Source organism: Colletotrichum siamense (assembly GCF_013390195.1).
Source record: "Colletotrichum siamense strain Cg363 chromosome Unknown KSG_Cg363_contig05, whole genome shotgun sequence".
NCBI classification, from domain to species: domain Eukaryota; kingdom Fungi; phylum Ascomycota; class Sordariomycetes; order Glomerellales; family Glomerellaceae; genus Colletotrichum; species Colletotrichum siamense.
The window spans coordinates 5,243,953-5,263,990 of record NW_023501018.1 but is presented as its reverse complement, the minus strand read 5'-3'; the positions used below and the strand labels follow the sequence as shown (position 1 = coordinate 5,263,990).

The 20,038-nt window shown below is 55.2% G+C and overlaps 7 protein-coding genes across 7 annotated transcripts; 4 read left to right on the top strand and 3 right to left on the bottom strand.

Annotated features, from left to right (window-relative positions):
* Nucleotides 1-617: 617 nt before the first annotated feature.
* CGCS363_v008981 (D-arabinitol 2-dehydrogenase) lies at nucleotides 618-1,626 on the bottom strand (the record flags this gene model as incomplete). The annotated part of the gene is made up of 3 exons (XM_036640830.1): nucleotides 618-818; nucleotides 880-993; nucleotides 1,048-1,626. The coding sequence occupies 3 exons, from the start codon at nucleotides 1,624-1,626 to the stop codon at nucleotides 618-620; spliced, it is 894 nt and encodes a 297-aa protein (XP_036494725.1).
* A 1,939-nt stretch (nucleotides 1,627-3,565) lies between these two features.
* Nucleotides 3,566-5,815, top strand: DAS1-1 (Dihydroxyacetone synthase; the record flags this gene model as incomplete). Its single annotated transcript, XM_036640829.1, has 2 exons — nucleotides 3,566-5,026; nucleotides 5,078-5,815. 2 exons carry the CDS (start codon nucleotides 3,566-3,568, stop codon nucleotides 5,813-5,815), a joined length of 2,199 nt encoding a protein of 732 aa, XP_036494726.1.
* A 1,739-nt stretch (nucleotides 5,816-7,554) lies between these two features.
* AMTR1-5 (Transcription activator AMTR1) lies at nucleotides 7,555-9,895 on the top strand (the record flags this gene model as incomplete). The annotated part of the gene is made up of 2 exons (XM_036640828.1): nucleotides 7,555-9,835; nucleotides 9,891-9,895. The coding sequence occupies 2 exons, from the start codon at nucleotides 7,555-7,557 to the stop codon at nucleotides 9,893-9,895; spliced, it is 2,286 nt and encodes a 761-aa protein (XP_036494102.1).
* Nucleotides 9,896-12,460: 2,565 nt separating this feature from the next.
* On the top strand, nucleotides 12,461-14,183 carry CGCS363_v008978 (Sugar transporter STL1; the record flags this gene model as incomplete). Its single annotated transcript, XM_036640827.1, has 4 exons — nucleotides 12,461-12,518; nucleotides 12,575-12,855; nucleotides 12,915-12,972; nucleotides 13,033-14,183. 4 exons carry the CDS (start codon nucleotides 12,461-12,463, stop codon nucleotides 14,181-14,183), a joined length of 1,548 nt encoding a protein of 515 aa, XP_036494101.1.
* A 184-nt stretch (nucleotides 14,184-14,367) lies between these two features.
* Nucleotides 14,368-15,300, bottom strand: sidH-2 (Mevalonyl-coenzyme A hydratase sidH; the record flags this gene model as incomplete). Its single annotated transcript, XM_036640826.1, has 1 exon — nucleotides 14,368-15,300. One exon carries the CDS (start codon nucleotides 15,298-15,300, stop codon nucleotides 14,368-14,370), a length of 933 nt encoding a protein of 310 aa, XP_036494580.1.
* Nucleotides 15,301-16,263: 963 nt separating this feature from the next.
* CGCS363_v008976 (uncharacterized protein) lies at nucleotides 16,264-17,638 on the top strand (the record flags this gene model as incomplete). Its single annotated transcript, XM_036640825.1, has 2 exons — nucleotides 16,264-16,415; nucleotides 16,468-17,638. 2 exons carry the CDS (start codon nucleotides 16,264-16,266, stop codon nucleotides 17,636-17,638), a joined length of 1,323 nt encoding a protein of 440 aa, XP_036494105.1.
* Nucleotides 17,639-17,876: 238 nt separating this feature from the next.
* On the bottom strand, nucleotides 17,877-19,619 carry CGCS363_v008975 (Vegetative incompatibility protein HET-E-1; the record flags this gene model as incomplete). Its single annotated transcript, XM_036640824.1, has 1 exon — nucleotides 17,877-19,619. One exon carries the CDS (start codon nucleotides 19,617-19,619, stop codon nucleotides 17,877-17,879), a length of 1,743 nt encoding a protein of 580 aa, XP_036495145.1.
* Between the last annotated feature and the right edge of the window lie 419 nt (nucleotides 19,620-20,038).

Genomic DNA, 20,038 nt, shown 5'->3' with positions numbered 1-20,038 from the left:
AGCCAAACTCTACAAGCTGCTGGGTCGCTAAGTAAGTTCCGAGGCGTCCCTTTTCAGACGTTCGGGAATTTCCTTAAAAAGGGATCAACCCTTCGCGAAGTCTCTCTGCCAGGGTAGAGTGCTTAGACTCTGCCGCCTCCGCTAGGTGAGTGTAGTTGCCTTCACACCTGACTATTGAACTCATGCGCGAGCATGAGACTGAGATTCATAGTTTAACGTGGCACCACAGCACAAGATGTTGACGAGAGGCAACCAGTGAGAATGGCGCCACACTCTCAACTCCCTGACCTTGGCTCACACGTACTCATATCAATCAGTGGGTTAAAAAAAAAAAAAAGGGGGATGTGGCTACTGCAGGAAGGGCCCTGCTTTGAGTGATTGCATTCTCTTCTACGAAATAGAAACCGCTATTAATGCTCGCTCTAATCATACTGATTCTACATGTCTGCACCGCGCGACTCTCGTCGGCGGTGAACACCCAGGAGTGGGTGGCATCGAGTGAGTTGTTGCTCCTGAGGGGGGACTGTGTGCCATATTACGGAGCCAATCTCATCGAAGATCTCATCGATCATGCATGGGGTCTTGTTCTTGGTCGCATTCACATGAGAATACGTCGTTTATGCTGAGGCACAGTGGCCGCCGTCGACGCGAAGGTCGGCTCCGGTCATGAAGGAGCTACCCTCGGACAGGAGGAAGACGGCCGGAGCCTTGAAGTCCTCGGGGGTGCCGAGGCGCTGGAGCAGAGCACCGCGCATCCAGGTCGTCTCGACGTCGGGCTCGGCCTGCAGGAGCTGGTCGGTCATGGCGGTGCGGATATACTGGTAACAGATGAGTTAGACATGGACGAGTGAGAGTGGCATAAGATGGAGGCCAACTTACACCGGGGGAGAGGGTGTTCACGCGGATGCCGTACTGGCCCCATTCCTGGGCGACGGATCTGCACATTTGCTGGACAGCGGCCTTGCTGGTGTTGTACGCGCTGCAAGTCAATCCCTACAGAGAATGTCAGCCAGAATCCACACCTTTCAGACAGACTGCCAAACTTACGCGGTTGGCGATCTCTCCAGACATGCTGGAGATGAGCAGGATGCTGCCCTTGCTCTTGCGGCCGACGAGCACGCGGGCGGCCTGCTTAGCGGTCACAAAGACACCGACGACGTTGACTTTTTGTATGCGCTCAAAGTCGGCGACGGGGTACTCAAGGGCAGGGATCTTCTGCTGGATGCCGGCGCAAGCGATGGCGCCCCAGAAGGGAGCGCCGCGCTGGTCGGCCTCGTCGGCGATCTGGTTGAAGATCTTCTCGGTGGCGGGCTCGTCGGTGATGTCGCACTTGTGGTATGTGACGGAGAGGTTGTTGGCCTTGGCCAGCTTGGCGAGGTGAGCCCACTCGACGGCGGCGGGCTCGGGGAGGATGTCAAGGCAGGCGGCGTGACCTCCGGCCTCGAGGACGGCGAGGGCGAAGGTGATTCCGAGGCCACGGCCGCCGCCGGTGATGACAATGGTCTTGTTGGCGAGGGAGAAGAGTTGAGGAGTAGCGACGGAGGAAGCGAGAGGGTCCTTGGCCTCGGGCTTGGGGTGGACGGGCTCCGCGGGGAGATCCATATCGCTGACAGCTACGGGAGGCATTGTGAAGGTTGAAGGTTGGGTATCTTAGTAAACAGTGTGTATAGAAAGGATGATATTACAACAAGGCTGTCGAATGTCTAAAGGGTCGCAGTTGTTCAAGGTATGAATGAAGATGAGCAAGGCACAGGTAGTGAGAGTGGGAGTGAGCTAGGTGGACGAGGTCGAAACAGAAACATTGCGGTCACGGGTTGGCTATATGAGTGACACAAGAGCGGCCGGGGAGGACGGGAGGACGACGACGAGTGCCGCTTGGAGTTGTGTGAAGACATTTTGGAGGATGAATTGCCGGGCGTTCATCGAGGCGACGGTGAAGCATCCCGACGCGCCGGGGCCAACATGGTGCTGCAGCTTCGATGTTTGCGCGGCATTGACTCCGCGGCACCGCTGTAGATGAACGGGGACGTGGAGGATGGGGGCAGGTGCAAGCGCTCTTGGCGGGACGCCTCCGGTGTGAAGGCGGGGGGACGGGAGACGGCAGCCGGTCGGGTGAGGGGAACTGAGGGCCACTTGAGAGAAACAAATAGCAGAAAAGTGTAAGTCTGGACTCTTGTCTGTGGGTTGGGTTCAGGTCACGATGGAATCAGGAATAGACTTTCGGCGATGATGGGGCAAGGGACGGCAGCAAAAATAGTTTCGACGAGATTTGCAACGTTTATTGGGTCAAGGACCCGGTTGTTTCCCATGGGAGAGATGCTGGAGACAGGAGTTGGGAGAAAGAGCAGGCGGAAGCGAAGAGGGTCTGTCTGATACTGGACGGAAGAGATCCTATTAGAGGACAGCTGGAGTCGATAATGCGCCAGCGTGGCATCCAACCATACCATCCATCGCCGACACTCACACAACAAGCAGACAAAGAAAAGAATGGATCAAATGGAAAGCTGCCCGCGATGATAATTGTTAGTGTCTGATGGGTGTGGAGACTCCGCACACTAACAGCTTCAAAAACTGCGCCTTCACGCGGGTGGTTTGGCGGGGAAGAATGTTGAGACGGTGAGTGGCCAGAAAAGTCTTACGTAAGGAGACGAGAAGGTGGCTCGTGCCCGACGCCAGCAACAAGACGGCAAAACGAAGCGCTTCCAATCTCCCCCACGGTTGAGCACGGACCATCAGTCTGCTTCTATCGCTTAGTCACCCGCAATTTTCTGCCCAATGCGCATCCATCAAAGATACTGATGCGCCCGTTGCTCTTCGGGACTTTTCCGAGTCATCGCCCTGCGCTTCTGCGCTTCTGGTCCGCTGTTTTGCATCATCGATTAAGGAAAAAAAAAAAAAAAAAAGGCGCTTCTGATCTGAACCTTCTCTGATCTCGTTTTTGAAAAGTCCTTGTGCATGCACCAGCGCTTGCCATTACCTCGTCCTGAATTACATACAAACATTGCATCGCCCGACGCATCACTCAGTGCCAGTGCTGCGAACTTCCTGACCAATGAGAATCGTGCATGGAATCTGCCGTACTTTTCCCGACTAAATTTCCCGGCAGTCAAGTGACAGTCGCCGGTTGCTCCCTTCCCCTGCCTGTTTTGGGAAACGTTAAGCGCTCCTTCCGAATGCCGTACTGCTTCGCATTGGCTTCACATCCCACTTCCATCCCAAAATGGTCATCTCAAGCACACAGAGGGGGCACAACCAAACCAAGCCAGACAAGACCAGACCAGCATGGCCACGAATATATCTAACAAAATGGCCCCGGATGCCCGCCTCTGCCGTCTACTCGCTGGCCCTTCTGTTTCTCCTCACTTACCTCTCGAAAGAGACACGACTTGCTTGATACCATTTGCATTTGACGGCTGCTTCTCTTTCTCTTCGTTAGACACTGCGAACGAGGTCAACGTCAACCAAGAAAACGAGTGCGACTCCTGACGCTACCCCACACTCTCACACCGAGACCGAGATACCCTCACCTCGTGATACCCCCGACGCCTCTCATACACACATCACAATGGCGCCCAGTGCAGTCCCCGCCGAGCCCGTCCCCCAGGGCGTTGTGGCCGCAAAGTCACTCAACGGCTCAAACAGCCAGTTCCAGCTCACCGAGGCCGACAAGAAGGAGGTCGACTTCGTTCTCCGCACATTCCGCTGTCTCATCGCCGACTTGTGTGAGCAGTTCAAGGGCGGCCACCCCGGTGGTGCCATGGGCATGGCTGCCATCGGAACCTCTCTCTGGAAGTACATCATGAAGTACTCTCCCAAGAACCCCAACTACTTCAACAGAGACCGTTTCGTTCTGTCCAACGGCCACACATGTCTGTTCCAATACAGCTTCCTGCACTTGACCGGCTACAAGCACATGACCATGGACCAGCTCAAGTCCTACCACTCCAGCCGCACCGACTCTTTCTGCCCCGGCCACCCTGAGATCGAGCACGAGGGTATCGAGGTGACGACCGGCCCGCTGGGCCAGGGTATCGCCAACGCCGTTGGTCTGGCCGCTGCTAGCAAGCACCTGGCCGCCACTTACAACCGTCCCAACTTCCCCGTCGTCAACAACATGACCTGGTGTATGATTGGAGATGCCTGCTTGCAGGAGGGTGTGGCTATGGAGGCAATTCAGCTTGCCGGCCACTGGAAGCTTAACAACCTAGTCGTCATGTACGACAACAACCAGATTACTTGCGATGGCAGCGTCGACCTCTGCAACACCGAGGATGTGAACACGAAGATGCGTGCCTGTGGCTGGAACGTCATTGAGATTGAGGACGGCAACTGGGACGTCGAGGCCATCGTTCGTGCCATGGATTCTGCTCGCAACAGCAGTGACAAGCCTACTTTCATCAACATCCACACCGTCATCGGTATTGGCAGTGCTGTCGCCGGCAACGCCAAGGCCCACGGTGCCGCCTACGGCCCTGCTGACGTTGCCAACATCAAGAAGAACTTCGGCATGGACCCGGAGCAGCACTTTGTCGTGTCTGACCAGGTTTACAACTACTTCCGCGAGGCTATCCCCCGCGGTGAGCAGATCGAGGCCGAGTGGAACCAGCTGGTTGAGGCTTACACCCGCGAGCACCCTGAGCTTGCTGCCGAGTTCAAGAAGCGTGTCGCTGGCGAGTGGACTGCGGACTGGCGCAAGTTTATCCCCGCCAAGGAGGACTTTCCTACGACTCCCACTCCCTCGAGAAAGTCGGCTGGTCTCGTCTGCAACCCCATTGCTGCTGGAGTCAACAACCTGATGGTCGGTACCGCTGACCTGTCTCCTTCCGTCAACATGATCTGGAAGGGCAAGGTCGACTTCCAGAACCCGGACCTGAAGACGACTTGCGGCATCAACGGCGACTACACCGGCCGCTACATCCACTACGGCATTCGTGAGCATGCCATGGCTTCTATCGCCAACGGTTTGGCTGCTTTCAACAAGGGTGCCATCCTCCCCGTCACTTCCAGCTTCTTCATGTTCTACATCGTGAGTGACACCTGATCCTAACCCACCTACAAGTCCATACTAACGAATCAGTACGCCGCCCCCGGAGTGCGTATGGGTGCTCTCCAGCGCCTCCAGCAGATTCACATTGCGACCCACGACTCGATCGGAACCGGCGAAGACGGCCCCACCCACCAGCCTATTGCCCTGCCCGCCCTCTACCGTGCGATGCCGAACCTTCTGTACATCCGTCCCTGCGACAGCGAGGAGACGGCCGGTGCTTTCATCGCGGCGATGGAGGCCAAAGAGTCACCGACGATCATCTCCCTCTCGCGCCAGAACCTCGAGCAATACCCCCAATTCACTTCCCGCGACAAGGTGCTCAAGGGCGCCTACGTCTTCAAGGAGGAGCAGGATGCCGACGTCACGCTCATCGGTGTCGGCGCCGAGATGGTCTTTGCCGTCAAGACGGCCAAGCTGCTCGCTGAGAAGCACAACATCAAGGCGCGCATCGTCAGCTTCCCGTGCCAGCGCATCTTCGACAAGCAGTCGATTGAGTACAAGCGCGAGGTGCTCCAGTACCGCTCCAAGGCGCCGCGTGTGGTTATCGAGGCGTACGCTGTTAACGGATGGGAGCGCTACGCCGATGCCGGCTACTCGATGAGCTCTTTCGGACACTCTCTCCCGGGCCCCGACGCGTACAAGTACTTCGGTTTCGACGAGAACGTCATCGCCCCCGAGGTCGCCAAGCTCGTCGAGGAGGTCAGAGCCAATGGCGTGGACAGCCTGCGGGGCGAGTTCCGGGACCTGAACCCCGTCCACCACCACTAAGCACTTACTCATGAAGCTGTCTTGAAGAAATTTTTTTCTAGCATCACACCCAACGAGCTCTAATGAAGAAAGAAGAGGATGACTGGTTCGGGACAAAGGTGCGAGCGGCGTTTAGGGGGGCATATTTGGCACATGGATTGCATAGACACGGATAACCCTGGATAGTAATTGAGCCCGAAAAAAGTTACACGATGCCTTATTTTGGAATTTCGAGGGTTGGCCACGGCATCAGCAGGCCGAGTTCCGAGTCATGAGCGAACCGGTGTCGCAGAGGAGCGCGGCCTCGTTGTGGACTGCCTTTGATTGGTTTCATTTCTTCGGTTCGAGCTGGGGGAAGATCGCATTCTCAGCCTGCTTTCTGTCTGTCCTCGTGGTCGTTGTTCAGAATTTCGGTCTTTGCTTTTTAAGGGGATCACGGATGACGATGCTATCGTGGTTCCATGTCAATTGGTCGGGGAAAGCTCCGACGGGTCCCTTAGAAAGATCAATGGGCGGACATGTCAGTTCTCAGCTTTGGACCGAAAGTCCGCGGGCCACGCACACACTCAATCATGCTTAAAAAAAGCGACAGCTTGACGCCCATTGCCATCCGGAACCCGAACGGCAGTGGGAAAAGCTTGAAGGGGAGACTGCTGGGCTGCTGGGCTGCTGCTCCTCTCCGGGTGTGGGGGAGTGTCACTGCGGACAGCAGAATGGCGGGGGTTCAGCCAGGGATCCCAGGGCTTTTGTTGCTGGACTTTGCTCAGGAGCGTCCCCCGAGACGAGGGGTTCAACGGTTCAGACCACTGAAAGCAGCGCATCGCGTTCGCAGCCAGCAGCCCAACGCTCAGAGTTTGTCCCAAGAGCTGCGACGACAGGGGCCACCCCTGTTTATCCCCGGGCCAATCTCTTCAGCCAATTCTGCGGGGGCGGCGGGCAGGCAGTTCGAGTAGCTGTCACTAGACCGTCCGACACCGCTTACAACTGCCCCCAGAATCTCCCCGCAAACTCTCCTCCCCGTGTGTCTGTCTCTGTGTTATTGTTCGAATTGGTGAGCGAGGTACGGTAGCTCCATCACGGCTCAGCCCCTTTGCCTCTTTGACATTGGAGTAGTAGACCGGCTTCTCGGGATAGCTCTCAGCCACGATACATGACGCTACACCACACAACCAACAGGAGAAGTCGTCGAAGAAGAAGCAACAAGTCAGTCGCCATCATGTGCTCCGAAGCCGCCGTCATTGGGCACCAAACCTCAATCTGAACTGCAACTGCAGGGTCCTTTCACCTCTCAACCATCGGCAAACACGACCTATGCAGAACTAGAATGAACTCTGTTTCATCTCCCGTCCTTGGCCTCGGGGGGAGTTAACCAAAGCTGCAGCTGTTCTCTGGCTCTTCTTCACAGGACCCTGAACAGCTCCATTCGTCGCAATCTTATCGAACCATTTTGCACATCTTACCTTACCTTACCTTATACACACACGACATCCCATCTCTACCCGCACCGCCCGCCCGCCTGGCTGGCTGTCTTCGCGGAAGCGCATGTCGAAGCGCAACTGCTCCACGAACTTCTCACACAACCTTTCACCAATTGGACGACCTACCCCAGCAATAGCCGCCTCCTGCTGCTGCTGTTGCCTCTCCTGCCGCAACAGGATTGCGCTTGCGCATTGCGATACCCAAGGTCTAGACCCTCATCGCCTTACCAACGCCCGCACCGCACCGCCTCGGGGAAGCTTCAATCCCATCCTGTCGCCATCATGGTCGACAGGCCGCCGTCGCCGGCCGAGGAGGGCCAGACGACCCGGCCACATCCGCGTCCTCCTCCACCACCCACCGACCCCGACCCGGACCAACCACCGGCAAAGAAGAAGAGGACCCGGACACGAACCGGATGTCTCAATTGCCGCCGCAAGAAGCGCAAGTGCGACGAGGGGCGGCCGGCGTGCGGAGGCTGCTCTCGCCGCAAGGAAAGGTGCGAATGGGGCATCAAAGTCACCTTCCGTGCCGAGAACGCCCAGACGATCCTGCAAGATCACCCGTCAATGAGAAAAGCTAGGAGGCCACCCCCGCGGCGGCACTTTGAGATTCTTGATGTCACAAGCGAGGTCATTCGGGACTATCACCTCCCACCAGGCTTTCACGACTACGACTCCGAGCCGGAACCAGAACCCTCACCGTTGTCACCATCAGGAGGTGATGGCGAGGGTGACCGTCGCAAGAGTCTTGAGGAAGACGAGACCAAGACCTTTGACAGTCCTGTATCATATACGACATCGACGGCAGGTGGCCATACGGCTTCCATCGCGGGCTCGAGTACCGCAAAACGAACGCTGTCTTCCTCAGGGCCTAGTTCTGCACCAACAGATCCGGTTGCTGTGTCAGGCTTCGGTTCACTTTTGACCCCATCAACACGTCGAGATGACGACACCAGCGACAAGGGGCATGCGCAGACGGGCGACCGTATGGATTTCCAGGCGTCTCCTTCATCTGCGTCGCAGCAGCTGCTAACCGACAATGCTGTCGCAAACCTGATATACCTTAGCCAGGGCGGTGGTGGTGCTGGGCAGGGGCCTCATGACCATCACTCTACAACAACGGTCAGCGGCATTCCTATCACAACCCTCGCTCTCGACCCCCTGATAGATGCGCCCTTCGAATTTATGGACCAAATGTTCACGCCGGAGGGCTCCTACGAAGACGGAATCTTCTTGCCAGGATCCGCATACCACGAACTACACTCAACACTAAGAAACCACCTCATCCAAGAGGTACGGTCAAATGGGCCGACAAGACCAGGTTCGCCGGCCTCTGGTCAGAACTCAAGACGAAGATCTATCGACGCCAGCTCTGGTGAGAACTCGTCTGCCGAAGCCCCTGAGGCGACTGGAGAAATATCTTCGGATCACGAGCCCCCTTTCCTACCCCTGGAAGAGGAGTGTGCGCTATGGAAGAACTGGGTGGATGAGATCTCACCCTGGCTGGACAAGTTTGACAACCAGCGGCACTTCCAACACTCCTTACCGACCATGGCTCGATCACATGACCACCTGCGCTATTCAATGCTTGCCTTGTCTGCCCGGCAACTGGAGCTGAAGAACCGGGACCGGCCGACGGATCAGAGCTTAGCCCTCTACCAAGAAGCGATACACCTTTTACTACCACAACTCTCAACTCGAACAACAGCAGTCATAGCGTCCTGCGTGGTTCTCTGCGTGTTGGAGATGGCCAGCTGTTCGCCAAAGGCTTGGCGAAGACATTTAGACGGCTGCGCCAGTCTAATGGAGGCCGTCGGCATGAATGGCTTCGTAGGCGGTGTCGAGCAAGCTCTCTTCTGGTGCTTTGCCAGAATGGATGTCTGCGGCGGTCTGATCTCGTCGGTGAAAACTCTGATCCCGGTCAACCACTGGGCGTCGCAAATCGACCTCGAGGCAGACGTCGGGTTATTCCTCTCCCACCCCGGCCATGATATGTGGGCGAACTATGCAGTCTATATCTGCGCCCAGGTCCTTGACCTCTTGGCCCCACTGGCCAAGGCGAACCCGGGTGGACTATTCTTTGACGGACCTAGGAATGACATGAGATACCGAGTGCGGTGGATGAAGCTATGGAGATACGTCGAGGACTGGCACAGCCGTCGGCCGTCCGAGATGCAGCACATCATGTCGATCCCCTCTTCCGACACGGAGCCCTTTCCCAAGATACTGTACAGCAACCCGGCCGCGATATCGGGCAACCAACTATACCACACGGCGTCTCTCCTCATGTTACAGAACAGGCCAGCATCGCTCCGGTTATCCCCGAGACCTCGGTCAGCGCTGTGGCATGCCAGGCAAATATGCGGAATATCAATGACTAATCACCACCACGGGGCCTGGACAAACAGCGTCCAGCCCCTTTGGATTGCGGGACGTTGCATGAGCCACCCCGCGGAGCATCGTGCGATACTACAACTCCTGGAGAAGATTGAAAAGGAGAGCGGATGGGGCACCAAGTGGAGGGCAGATGACCTGAAGGAGTTTTGGGGAGACTTGGGAGACGGTTAGTATATGCCTCCGGCTGTTTTTTCCTATTTTATTGTGTGTGAACACGAAAGCATGAATTGGATGATTAAAATTGGGGGGAAGGGATACACATGTTGTTTTCTTTTCATTTTGGTCAGATGGGTTGATGAAGTTGCTCTGACACTGCATTCTGTGTGAGTAGCTGCAGCCGCTCGGGAAAGAGTTGGCGCAACGCGACCTCAGCGCCACGCGTCGATATTCAGTATCGGCTCCTCTAGTATCGAAACAACAGCAAGTCTATGATACCAAAGCCTAAAAGCCGCATCCACACATGCGCGCCCAAGATGGCTCCAATACTACGTACAGTACATCACAAGGCGGACAGGATCCGGTCTAATGGTTCCAGCGCGGTCTCCGAGAGGCTGGATTCCGAGATTAGCATCACGCAAAAAGGTTTCTGTGGTACCCGCCAAAAGCTTCAACATCTGACGTCGCGATCCCCCCATCTGGGAAGAACGAAGCGGCCCCATGGGCAACAAGATTGGCGGCCCCAGACCACCTCGGGCTACGAGCGAGCGACCAAGGAGGGGAGGGAGGGAGGGCGTGGAGAACGTGGGTCGAGGCACACATCCCCACCCCGTGTTTTTCATGTGTCTTCTTTTTTTTCGTCGCCAGGGACTGACCCCGTGAGTCGTACGGAATAAGGTGAGGCACTACCGGCTTTTTTCACACTGACGGCAGGCGGAAGCCCAGCGTTGCGGCGTTCATGCGGGATTGCGGAGGAGGACGACAAGGGACCGGCCGGGGTCAGGGACGGGGGGATGACCTCATTTCCCTGTGGCCGTTCCCGTTTGGGGGGTGGTTCGACGGGAACAAGTGCGAACTTTTGACGCGGCCCCGACCTGACAGTGCGCTAGGGACGGGTTAAGACGGAATTGGAGGCTCATGGGCGGCAACCCGAGGCGCACTTCACGATGGAAAATTCGGTGGCTGATTTTGATGCATCTCTGAGGCGTCGTCTGGGTGGTTCGTCGGACTCTTCGTCCGTCTCGCATCGTCTGGTCCCAATTGCCCATCGGCTAACGTTGTCCGGGCTGAACGGCATGCCTCGAGTGAAGCGGCAGGGGTTTCTGTATCTCCCAGGAGATTTTCGCCTCTGCTTCAGCCGATCGACGTGCATGCCATACCAGTAGAGCCAGCCAGATGGGAACCAGAGCCAGAGCCAGGGCGTCAGGGTTCGTTGAACAAGTTGGATGCTTGGTTGCTGGGGTTGCAGGGCATGTTCAGCCGCAAGTCTGGTTCGTGCGCTTCGAATGACCTCGCAGTTTGCTTCTGCAGGAAACATGGGGGAAAGTGAGCAATCATAGTCGTCCATGACGGCTCAAACAGGCCATTGTTGGATCGGTGCTAGGCCCGTTGACCGACGGCTATTCGGAGGGAGCCGGAGCGGCACGGCAAGTGGAAGCAGAGTTGTCTGAGTCTCAGTCCTCCCGCCGGCCGCGCGGGCGCTTTCAACTGCCCTGTCATCTTTGCAAAGGGCAGTTCGACGCCCCCTCCACAGAGTGGCCCTAAGTCGGCGAATTTGACCCTGATCCCTGTCTGTTCCGTTGCGGCATCGCTCGATCCCACCATCCACCCATCGACACTGGCCCCGGATTCACCTCCGGACCTTGGCCATGAGCCATGTCGATTGTTCAATTGCATGGCTGGGTTCGGCAAATTTTCTCCCCCAAGAAAAAAACCCGCGGGAAACCTGCCAGGGACTTGGGTGCCATCTCGCCGCTGTTAGGCCCCAATGGCAGGCCACAACTGTTGGTCGTATTGCATTAAATTGCGCGCACACACACACACAAACCACGCTACTTGATGTACATACAAAGAATTTTACTAAAGAAAAAAAGGGACAAAAAAAACCCCCTTCAAGTCTTTTCCCGCATGCCGGGTTCTCACAACCACAGAGGTCGTCGCGAGTCAGTTTCGTGCCATCCGCCCATTGAAGCGCCTCCAACTGCCCACAGCAACCCAAGAACAGACATCGGGGTGCCGCTGCAGTTCACGTCGTCGCGGCCCCCCCCTCCCCATCTTCAGTTCCATGGTCCCATTCGCATGTCTTCTTTGGTTGGCCTTAATTACCTCCGCGCTGGGGTCCCCGCACTCCGGTACCCTGTGGGGAGGGGACGAGGTTGCTCCATGGGTTGAGGAGATGCAGCATTTGACACAGGTTCCCCAAGGTTTTGGCTGCAATCAAATGACGTTGTTTCGTAGCGGCGCCTAGTGGTTAGACGAGGCGAAAGGAGGTTGTTGGTAGCGAAGTTTTTCTTCGTCTTTGCTTTTTCGTGTACCTACTTTACTTGCATGCACACACTCTCAACACCAAAAGCTCACATAGCCATGGTCACTGGAAGTTGCACATATAGATAGCCACGCAATCCCCATCCCATCGTGAGAGGGGCCTTGTCTTTTTCTTTTTTTCGACCCAGTTAGCCTTGACCCTCCTCCCCCAGATCTCTCTCACCCTCTCTCATCGGTCCGCGATTCAAGTCATCGCGTGAGACACGAGAGCCTCCCCCACCCTTTTATTTTGTTGTTTTGGATATCGAGCGACAACATACGTACACACACTCCTTACTCATCGCCATCACCATCAACACCGCCATCCATCATGACCATCCTCACGGGTCGCCCTCTCAACTGGGCCATCACGGCCACAGCCGGATCAGGTAAGACAACACTCTAGTAGCTCGCGACGGGATGTTTTTTCAACATGCGGATTTAGGTTTCCTGTTATTCGGTTACGACCAAGGTGTAATGTCAGGTCTCCTCACCGGCTACGCCTTCACCCGGACGTTTCCCGAGATCGACACCACCAACGGCGGCGGGGGCAGTTCCTCGCTGCAGGGCACCGTCGTGGCCATCTACGAGATTGGATGTTTCTTCGGCGCCATTTTCTGTCTCATCTTCGGCGAGCGTCTTGGACGTCGCAAGTGCATCATGCTCGGCTGCATCGTGCTAAGCATCGGAGCCGCGTTACAGGCCGCCTCTTTTGGAATCCCTCAGGTAAGGGCCAATTACCGGCATACATAAGTGTACTCGTTACTCACTAATATTCTTTTTAGTTGATCGTTGGAAGAATCGTAGCGGGTCTAGGCAATGGTTTGAATACTAGTACAATTCGTAAGTGTCGTTGATGATATTCATCCATCGTTCGTGGACAGAGATGCTCACTCTTATTAGCTGTTTGGCACTCCGAGTTGATGAAGGCGGATAACCGAGGCAAGGGTCTCGCCATCGAGCTCGCCATCAACATCTTTGGCGTGGCCCTCAGTTACTGGGTTGACTACGGCATGAGCTACGTCGGAAACGACTCGCAGTTCCGCTTCCCTCTCGCCCTGCAGATCCTCTTCGCCGTCGTCACCTTCCTCGGCGTCCTCGTCCTGCCCGAGTCCCCCCGTTGGCTCATCGCCCACGACCGCCACGACGAAGCCCGCCACATCCTCTGGGCCGTCGAGAAGGACGCCCACTCCATCACCGAGAACGACCCCAAGCTGCAGGCCAACCTCGCCGAGATCCAAGCCGCCATCCGCGAGGAGCGCGAGGCCGCCAACACCGGATCCTTCAAGATGATGTTCAAGAACGGCGACCAGAAGTTCTTCTACCGCACCATGCTGGGTATCGGCGGCCAGTTCATGCAGCAGCTGTCCGGCATCAACCTGATTACCTACTACGCCCCAGTCATCTTCCAGGAGTCCGTCGGCATGTCCCACAACCTCTCCCTCCTCCTCGCCGGCTTCAACGGCATCGCCTACTTCTTCTCCTCCCTCATCCCCATCTGGGTCATCGACCGCCTCGGCCGCCGCAAGCTCATGCTATTCGCCGCCGCCGGCCAGTGCGCCTGCATGGCCATCCTCGCCGGCACCGTCTCTAACGGCAGCGTCCCCGCAGGCATCGTCGCCATCGTCATGCTCTTCCTCTTCAACTTCTTCTTCGCCGTCGGCCTGCTCGCCATCCCCTGGCTGCTGCCCGCCGAGTACGCCCCGCTGGCCATCCGCACGCGCGCCGCCGCCCTCGCCACGGCCTCCAACTGGATCTTCACCTTCCTCGTCGTCGAGATCACGCCCGTCAGCATCAACAGCATCGGCTGGCGCACCTACGTCTACTTCTGCGTCTTCAACTTCTTCTTCATCCCCCTCATCTGGTTCTTCTACCCCGAGACACAGAACCTCAGCCTCGAGCAGATCGACCGTCTCTTCACCGGCGGAAAGGTGCAGCTGCACTGGAAGGCGAGCATGGGCACCCCGGGCGATGCGACGCACGGTGTCGTCGAGAAGGACTCCGAGTCTGGCTCCGGAGAGCTTCGTGTGGAGAACAAGGAATTTGGCCAGTAGTTGGTCGGCTCCGTCAAAGTTGGGGGAAGAGCTGTTTGTGCTCTGGTTTAGGGGTTGTGTATGGCGGAAGCTTATGATATCCAACGGTCACGTACCGTAACGTAGTGCGAAGGGCGAATCGTTTTACATTGAAGGTGCAGACTGATAACCGTAATAATACAAATGGTCATGATCGTCTGCCCACTCACAACTTGCTGTCAACCCACACTGGCTTCCTCTTCTCAACGAAGCTCTTGACTCCCTCCGTCATGTTTTCTGCAGCCTCCATCTTCCGGTAGATGGTACGATCTACCAACCCCGTAGCATCCTCCGGCCCCAGTGCCTCCCATCCGCTCTTCAGTCCCTCCCGAGACACAATCACCGAGTCCGGGGAGTTATTGGCAATGGCCTCGGCAGCAGCCAACGCCGTGTCCAACAACCTGTCCGGCTCCACGACCTGGTTCACCAGACCCCATGAGAGCATCTGCTCAGGTGTATAGTCCGACCTGCCAATCAATGCCATCTCCGTCGCACGTTGCCTACCCACCGCCTTGATGAGCCTAGGCAGCGCGCCCGCGATAGCCACGACGCCAATCGTGACCTCCGGAAGCCCGAACTTAGCCTTGGTGGAGGCGTACACCAGGTCCGCGTTGATGATCATCTCCATCCCTCCGCCGAGACACAGCCCGTTGACGGCCGCGATGACAGGCTTCTTGCCGCCTCTATTGCTCAGGCCGCCGAACCCAGCGGACGACGGCCACTTCTCACCGGGCTTGGCATCGGGGTGCGAGGACGTGACGACGGGGGCCGGGGAGGCCGTGGCTGATGCAGCGAGGGCGCCGCCCGAGCCGGTGCTGACGGATGACGGGGTGGGTGATTTGCCGGAGGTGTTGCGGACGTTCCATTCCTTCAGGTCGGCGCCGGCGCAGAAGGCACGGCCGGTGCCGGTCAAGACGGCGCATCGAAGGGACGGCTCGGCGTCGTACCACTCGTAGAGCTTGGAGAGGGCGTAGTGCTGCGGCGAGGGGATGGAGTTGAGATGGCGGGGCCGGTTGAGGGTTATCTGGAGGATGTGGGGACGGGGAAAGGTGATGTCCGTGTCGGGGACGGGAGGAGGAGGGGACTTGAGAGAAGCCATTGTGGTGATGCACGGATGTTGTTGTTGTGGCGGACTTCAGGGAGGAGTACACAGCTTTGGGAGGGCCCTTCAAGTGTCTAAAAGCTGTAATTTCACGGCTAAGAGGCCTGGCGGTATCAATTGAGGACTTTGGAAAATGTCAATGGTGAGAATTGGTGAGCGACGGTAAATATTGTTGAGAGAGGTGAGGATGGGGGCGGTCCGGGGTAAAGAGATGATGTGTTGCAGGGGCAATTGGCGATTTGCCTCGGCTTGTTAGTGTAATCGGGATTCATTTCCGTGCGGGGCACACCGAGCTCGGTGTGTCTCGGTAAGCCGATCCACGCCACGGCTTGACACTTGAACACTACCCCTTCGACTATTATTTACTTGATAAACTTGGCTTATCCCTTTCAAGAGCCTTCATTCCAAGAGCTTCTTCCATGGCGAATTCTACCATGGTGCGCAGATCTCTGCTTTGCGCAATTAGTATCAGCGATTAGACCCCTCAAGCGCGCGATAGTAGGTGCTAAGAATAACCTTCAGCCATTATTTGAAGTGACGCGGGAAAGGTAAAGGCGCAGAGCCAGATAGAAAGAGGAAGAGGAAGGATGGTATGCGTAAGGGCTACAGCCGACATGTAATTGCTTCAGCAATTACGATCCATTTTCTTTTTTTGCTTTCTTTTTCAGTGTTTCATGTACAAGAGTTAGCGTTCATGATCCATGTGTGTTATTGTTTTGCCATTTGCTTCTAAACATTTCGAATGCAGGCACAGCCAGACACCAAATTCGTCCCATAGTTCTTGATACTTGCTTACGGTTCTTGGAAAGTACCTATAAACCCCCGCTCACCACCATGATCTACCCCGACTCACCTCGCCAACTATACTTCTGCTAGTCTGGTTCATGTATCCTCTTGGCAAGACTTCCTTACATCAACAAGATGCTCAGTAGCTGAGGGGCGAGTCATACGCAGTCCATAATGGCAACCGGAATCAACACGTTAGCTGCGTACTGTCAGTTCATACCAGAGACGGTAGATAAATCGCTGTTCCGGTATGAAGATGTGGACCCAAGAGAGGCCGACTTCTTTTCCCGCTTCTCTGAGATCGAAGTTGAGGACGAAGACATCAAGTAAGCATGTGAACCAATCGCCGGTAACAATTGATCTCTAATTCAACCCTAGAATAGACGATGCGACCAATCTTCCTACGACAGATGCCGCAGCACGTCTAGTGGTCGCGTGCCGCAAGCGCTTCTTCCCAATGGACGAGGAAATCTCTCACACCTTCGGGTTCAAGTTCTTCGCTAAAGGAGCCGATCGAGCGCGACTCTTCCGTGTCTACTGCCACATCGTCCACAACGGCATCACAGACGAACAGCTTCGAAAGGCATGCGAGGACGACAACTTACAGAAGCTCCTGATATCGAGCTGCCATGAGACCGGCCTGGCTGACGATGCCGCTTGGCTCAAACGTCTCCAAGGCTTCGGTACCAACTCGCAATGTCCTGTTTTTGGGAATATTTCCTGTGACGTGGCGAGCCAGTGGTGTCCTCCCCAACTCTGCGACACCATCATGACGGATATTCGTCCTCTCGCGAAGCGCCAAGCCTTTGTGTTTTGGACACAGATGAAGCTTGGTCTGATTCCTAACGTGGACGAGGACAATTGGATTGACCTTGGATTCTGTACGGCTCCCAACTGGCAGAGCTTGTTGCACATGCGGCGCGCCTACCGGAAGCTTCTCCACGAGACATGTCGCGATGAGTTCTGGAGCGCCATAACGCACTCCACTATTCCATTCTTGTTCGAAAAGCATGGCCTGTCTACCGAAATTGCTGGACTTCGCAACTTCAGGGGCCTAATGAAAGTCGTCGGGCAAAGTTATGAAAGTGTCTGGCAACTTAAGAGGTACGCTCAATGGGAGGGAACTGGGCCGGTTTCTGCTGTTGCCGTCGACTACGGGTTCATGAACTGCAAGACGCCGAGACAGCGTCAGCGACTCCGCCAGCTATATGCTGATTACTTCGCCAAGGGGAAGGACGAGATAAAGTTACATCAAGCATGTATTCGCGGCGAATTGGCCCCATTTCTCCGAGAAGCTTTGGGTAGACTTTCGGTACCCGATCAGCTGCTTACCAACGCGTATCCCGTGGAGCCTCTGGATCAGATGGGTATGATCACCGTTGGAAAGACCATCTTTGCGCCGCCGTCAGTCCACAATGAAGCTGAAATTGTTGCTCGCGCAGAAGGCAATGGTGCCAGAGTTGTTCCCATACTGGAAAGCCATACGGATAGTATGCGTGGTATGATGGAGGACATGGCAGCGTCATTGCATGATTGCACTCACAGATAGGACATTGATATTTATGTCTGATGCATGGTTTGAACGCTGCAGAGTCGTTTCGAAATAACGATTGAGAGTCACAGGACGGGTTCAACCGTTCAAGCATATAGTCAAAGGACCAGTTGATGCAACCTCGTGGGTTTGAATGATCACATCCTACGCCCATTACGTTATCATTCATATAGGTTTATATTGAGCTTAATAAATCAATCGCCATTGTAGTATATGCAGTCCGCCTTTTATATCTTTATGAAAACATCCGTCGTGCCTTAACATCACCTAAACTGCGCTGCAACGTACCCCATGTATCCTGCATACGTCGGCTCATGTCATCTTTACTCGAAAGTACAAGGTAAATAACTCGAATACGTCGACCATCCTCGCTTACGATGTCTCCATCCAGTGATATGAGTATCTGTACGGTGCCACTCGGTGAAAGCGCTGAATGGAAGCTACAGTCGGGCATGTTCTCTGTGCTGTTGCTATGCACCTCGAATTCACGGAGCCAATCATCAACGTCGTGGTCCGCGAACTTGGGATTAAGAACCTCACAGTTCCATTTCAAGTTCCCCTCGCTTTGACTCACTGAGAGAAAGACGAGAAACCTCTCATTGCGATAGTTGATTCTTAGTATCAAGCCTCCAAAAGCATGTGTCAGGGCTGACCGAAAGCCAACTGTGCTGTACACTGGCCTTGATATATGCGATGTGGGGGTCTGCTTATGCTGAGGAACCAAGCAGTCGACCGAGGTAATCATTTGCCGGTTTATGTCTGTGGAAAATGATTCGTCGAGGATGTTGATGTGAAAGCCATACTCAAACAGATGGCGATACGGCCATGGCATGAGATCCTCTGTATTCCTCGAGATCTTGTACAAAAGGTACATTTCCTTAGTCTCGCATACCATAGATCGGTGTACGGGAAATGGGCGACTAGGGAACGGGCATCTTCGGTAAATGTGGCCTTCTTCCATTAGAGGCAGGCACATCATTCGTTTGTGCTCCGGGTCCGCATCATCCGTGCTAATGACGGACAGCATGGCGCAGAGACAGTTGACTGCAGCTACCACGGGAAGCTTGATGCGTAATCCGACATTAGTGACTTGATATGGCGCGCTCTCAAAGTTTCTGTGCGTGGCCACGAAAGAGCCTGAATTTGAAAAGACTGATGGAGAAGGAGCCAGAACGCTCTGCCATTGATCAGGGGTCTTGTCTGCATCCCAGGTCCAGCAGAAAATGGTGTGGTCATCGGCAGACTTGATGATTTCCTCTTGCAGCCGTAGAAAAGCCCGCGAACCCTCTCCATACAACAGCGGCATGTTGATGTCGAAGATGCCGAGCAGGCAATAAGCCATGTCTTCAGGTCGTGTTGTTTGTCGATTGGATGCCCAGCTCATACGTGCGGCAATGCTTGCCGACCAGATTCTTCTAGTATCGGTGAGGTAACTAACGTCGATACCGGTGATCTTTGAGATTTTGAACATTAGTTCAGATTTGGTGCCGATCTCTGTCCATTCCTTGGTGAAGAAGAAAACTTTCCGGGGAGCTAACAACTCCTGCAAGGTCCACCCTCGTGTAAACCATCGACTTGAGCCAAAGCTTGAGTATTGGTTGGTGTGAATTTTATGAATGAGCTCATCCTCCCACTCAACGTCAGCCATGTAGACAATACAGACGGTAGCCCGCTCGTACCACGCAAACATGGAGTTGATCGCCTCTGAGAGCTCGGCGCTGCTCGATTTGTCGATACAGATGGTGTCTACCCAGAGGTAACGTAGCTTGTCATCCCGCGTCTTCGAGCAAGCATTGATGATCTTCAGGTACCCATCCTTCTCCAGATACTCATGAGAGGGGTTGCCGAAATTTGTGATCCATTCTTGGAAGCTGATCTCGTCACTGCCCCATGTATGAGATAGAATGGCGTATCTTGGAACTTGCTCTCCTGCATTGAATGTTTCAATCTCAAGAGTATGCACATTGATCAACTTCATTGCTTCTGGACGCTCCGCTGGCGGTGAGTTGAAGTTGGTTAGCTGCTGATGGCCCCACAGATGCAGACCAGTGTTGCTCCTCATTCGTGGGCTAGAGTTACTGCAACAGTGTGTAAAGCCCTGGACACGGTGGTTGCTGAGGCGTTCACTAGTAATTGCCGACCTGGCTTAGCTGAGTGTCTGGCTACCTCGTAATCTGATGCCATGGGTATGTAGTCCGCAAGAGCCTACAATGCGTTGTGAGGTTGGCCTTCCGTGGTAATTATCACTCAAAACACAGTTTGGCATTAAGAAGCGGTATATCGGCCCTGATGCTTCAATTCAACTGCAAAAGCTCTTCTAATTCCTAAGACAACAGTCACACCTTTTCGCTCGCAATAGTGGTATCATCCAACAAAATCCAAATCGTCAACTCCTCA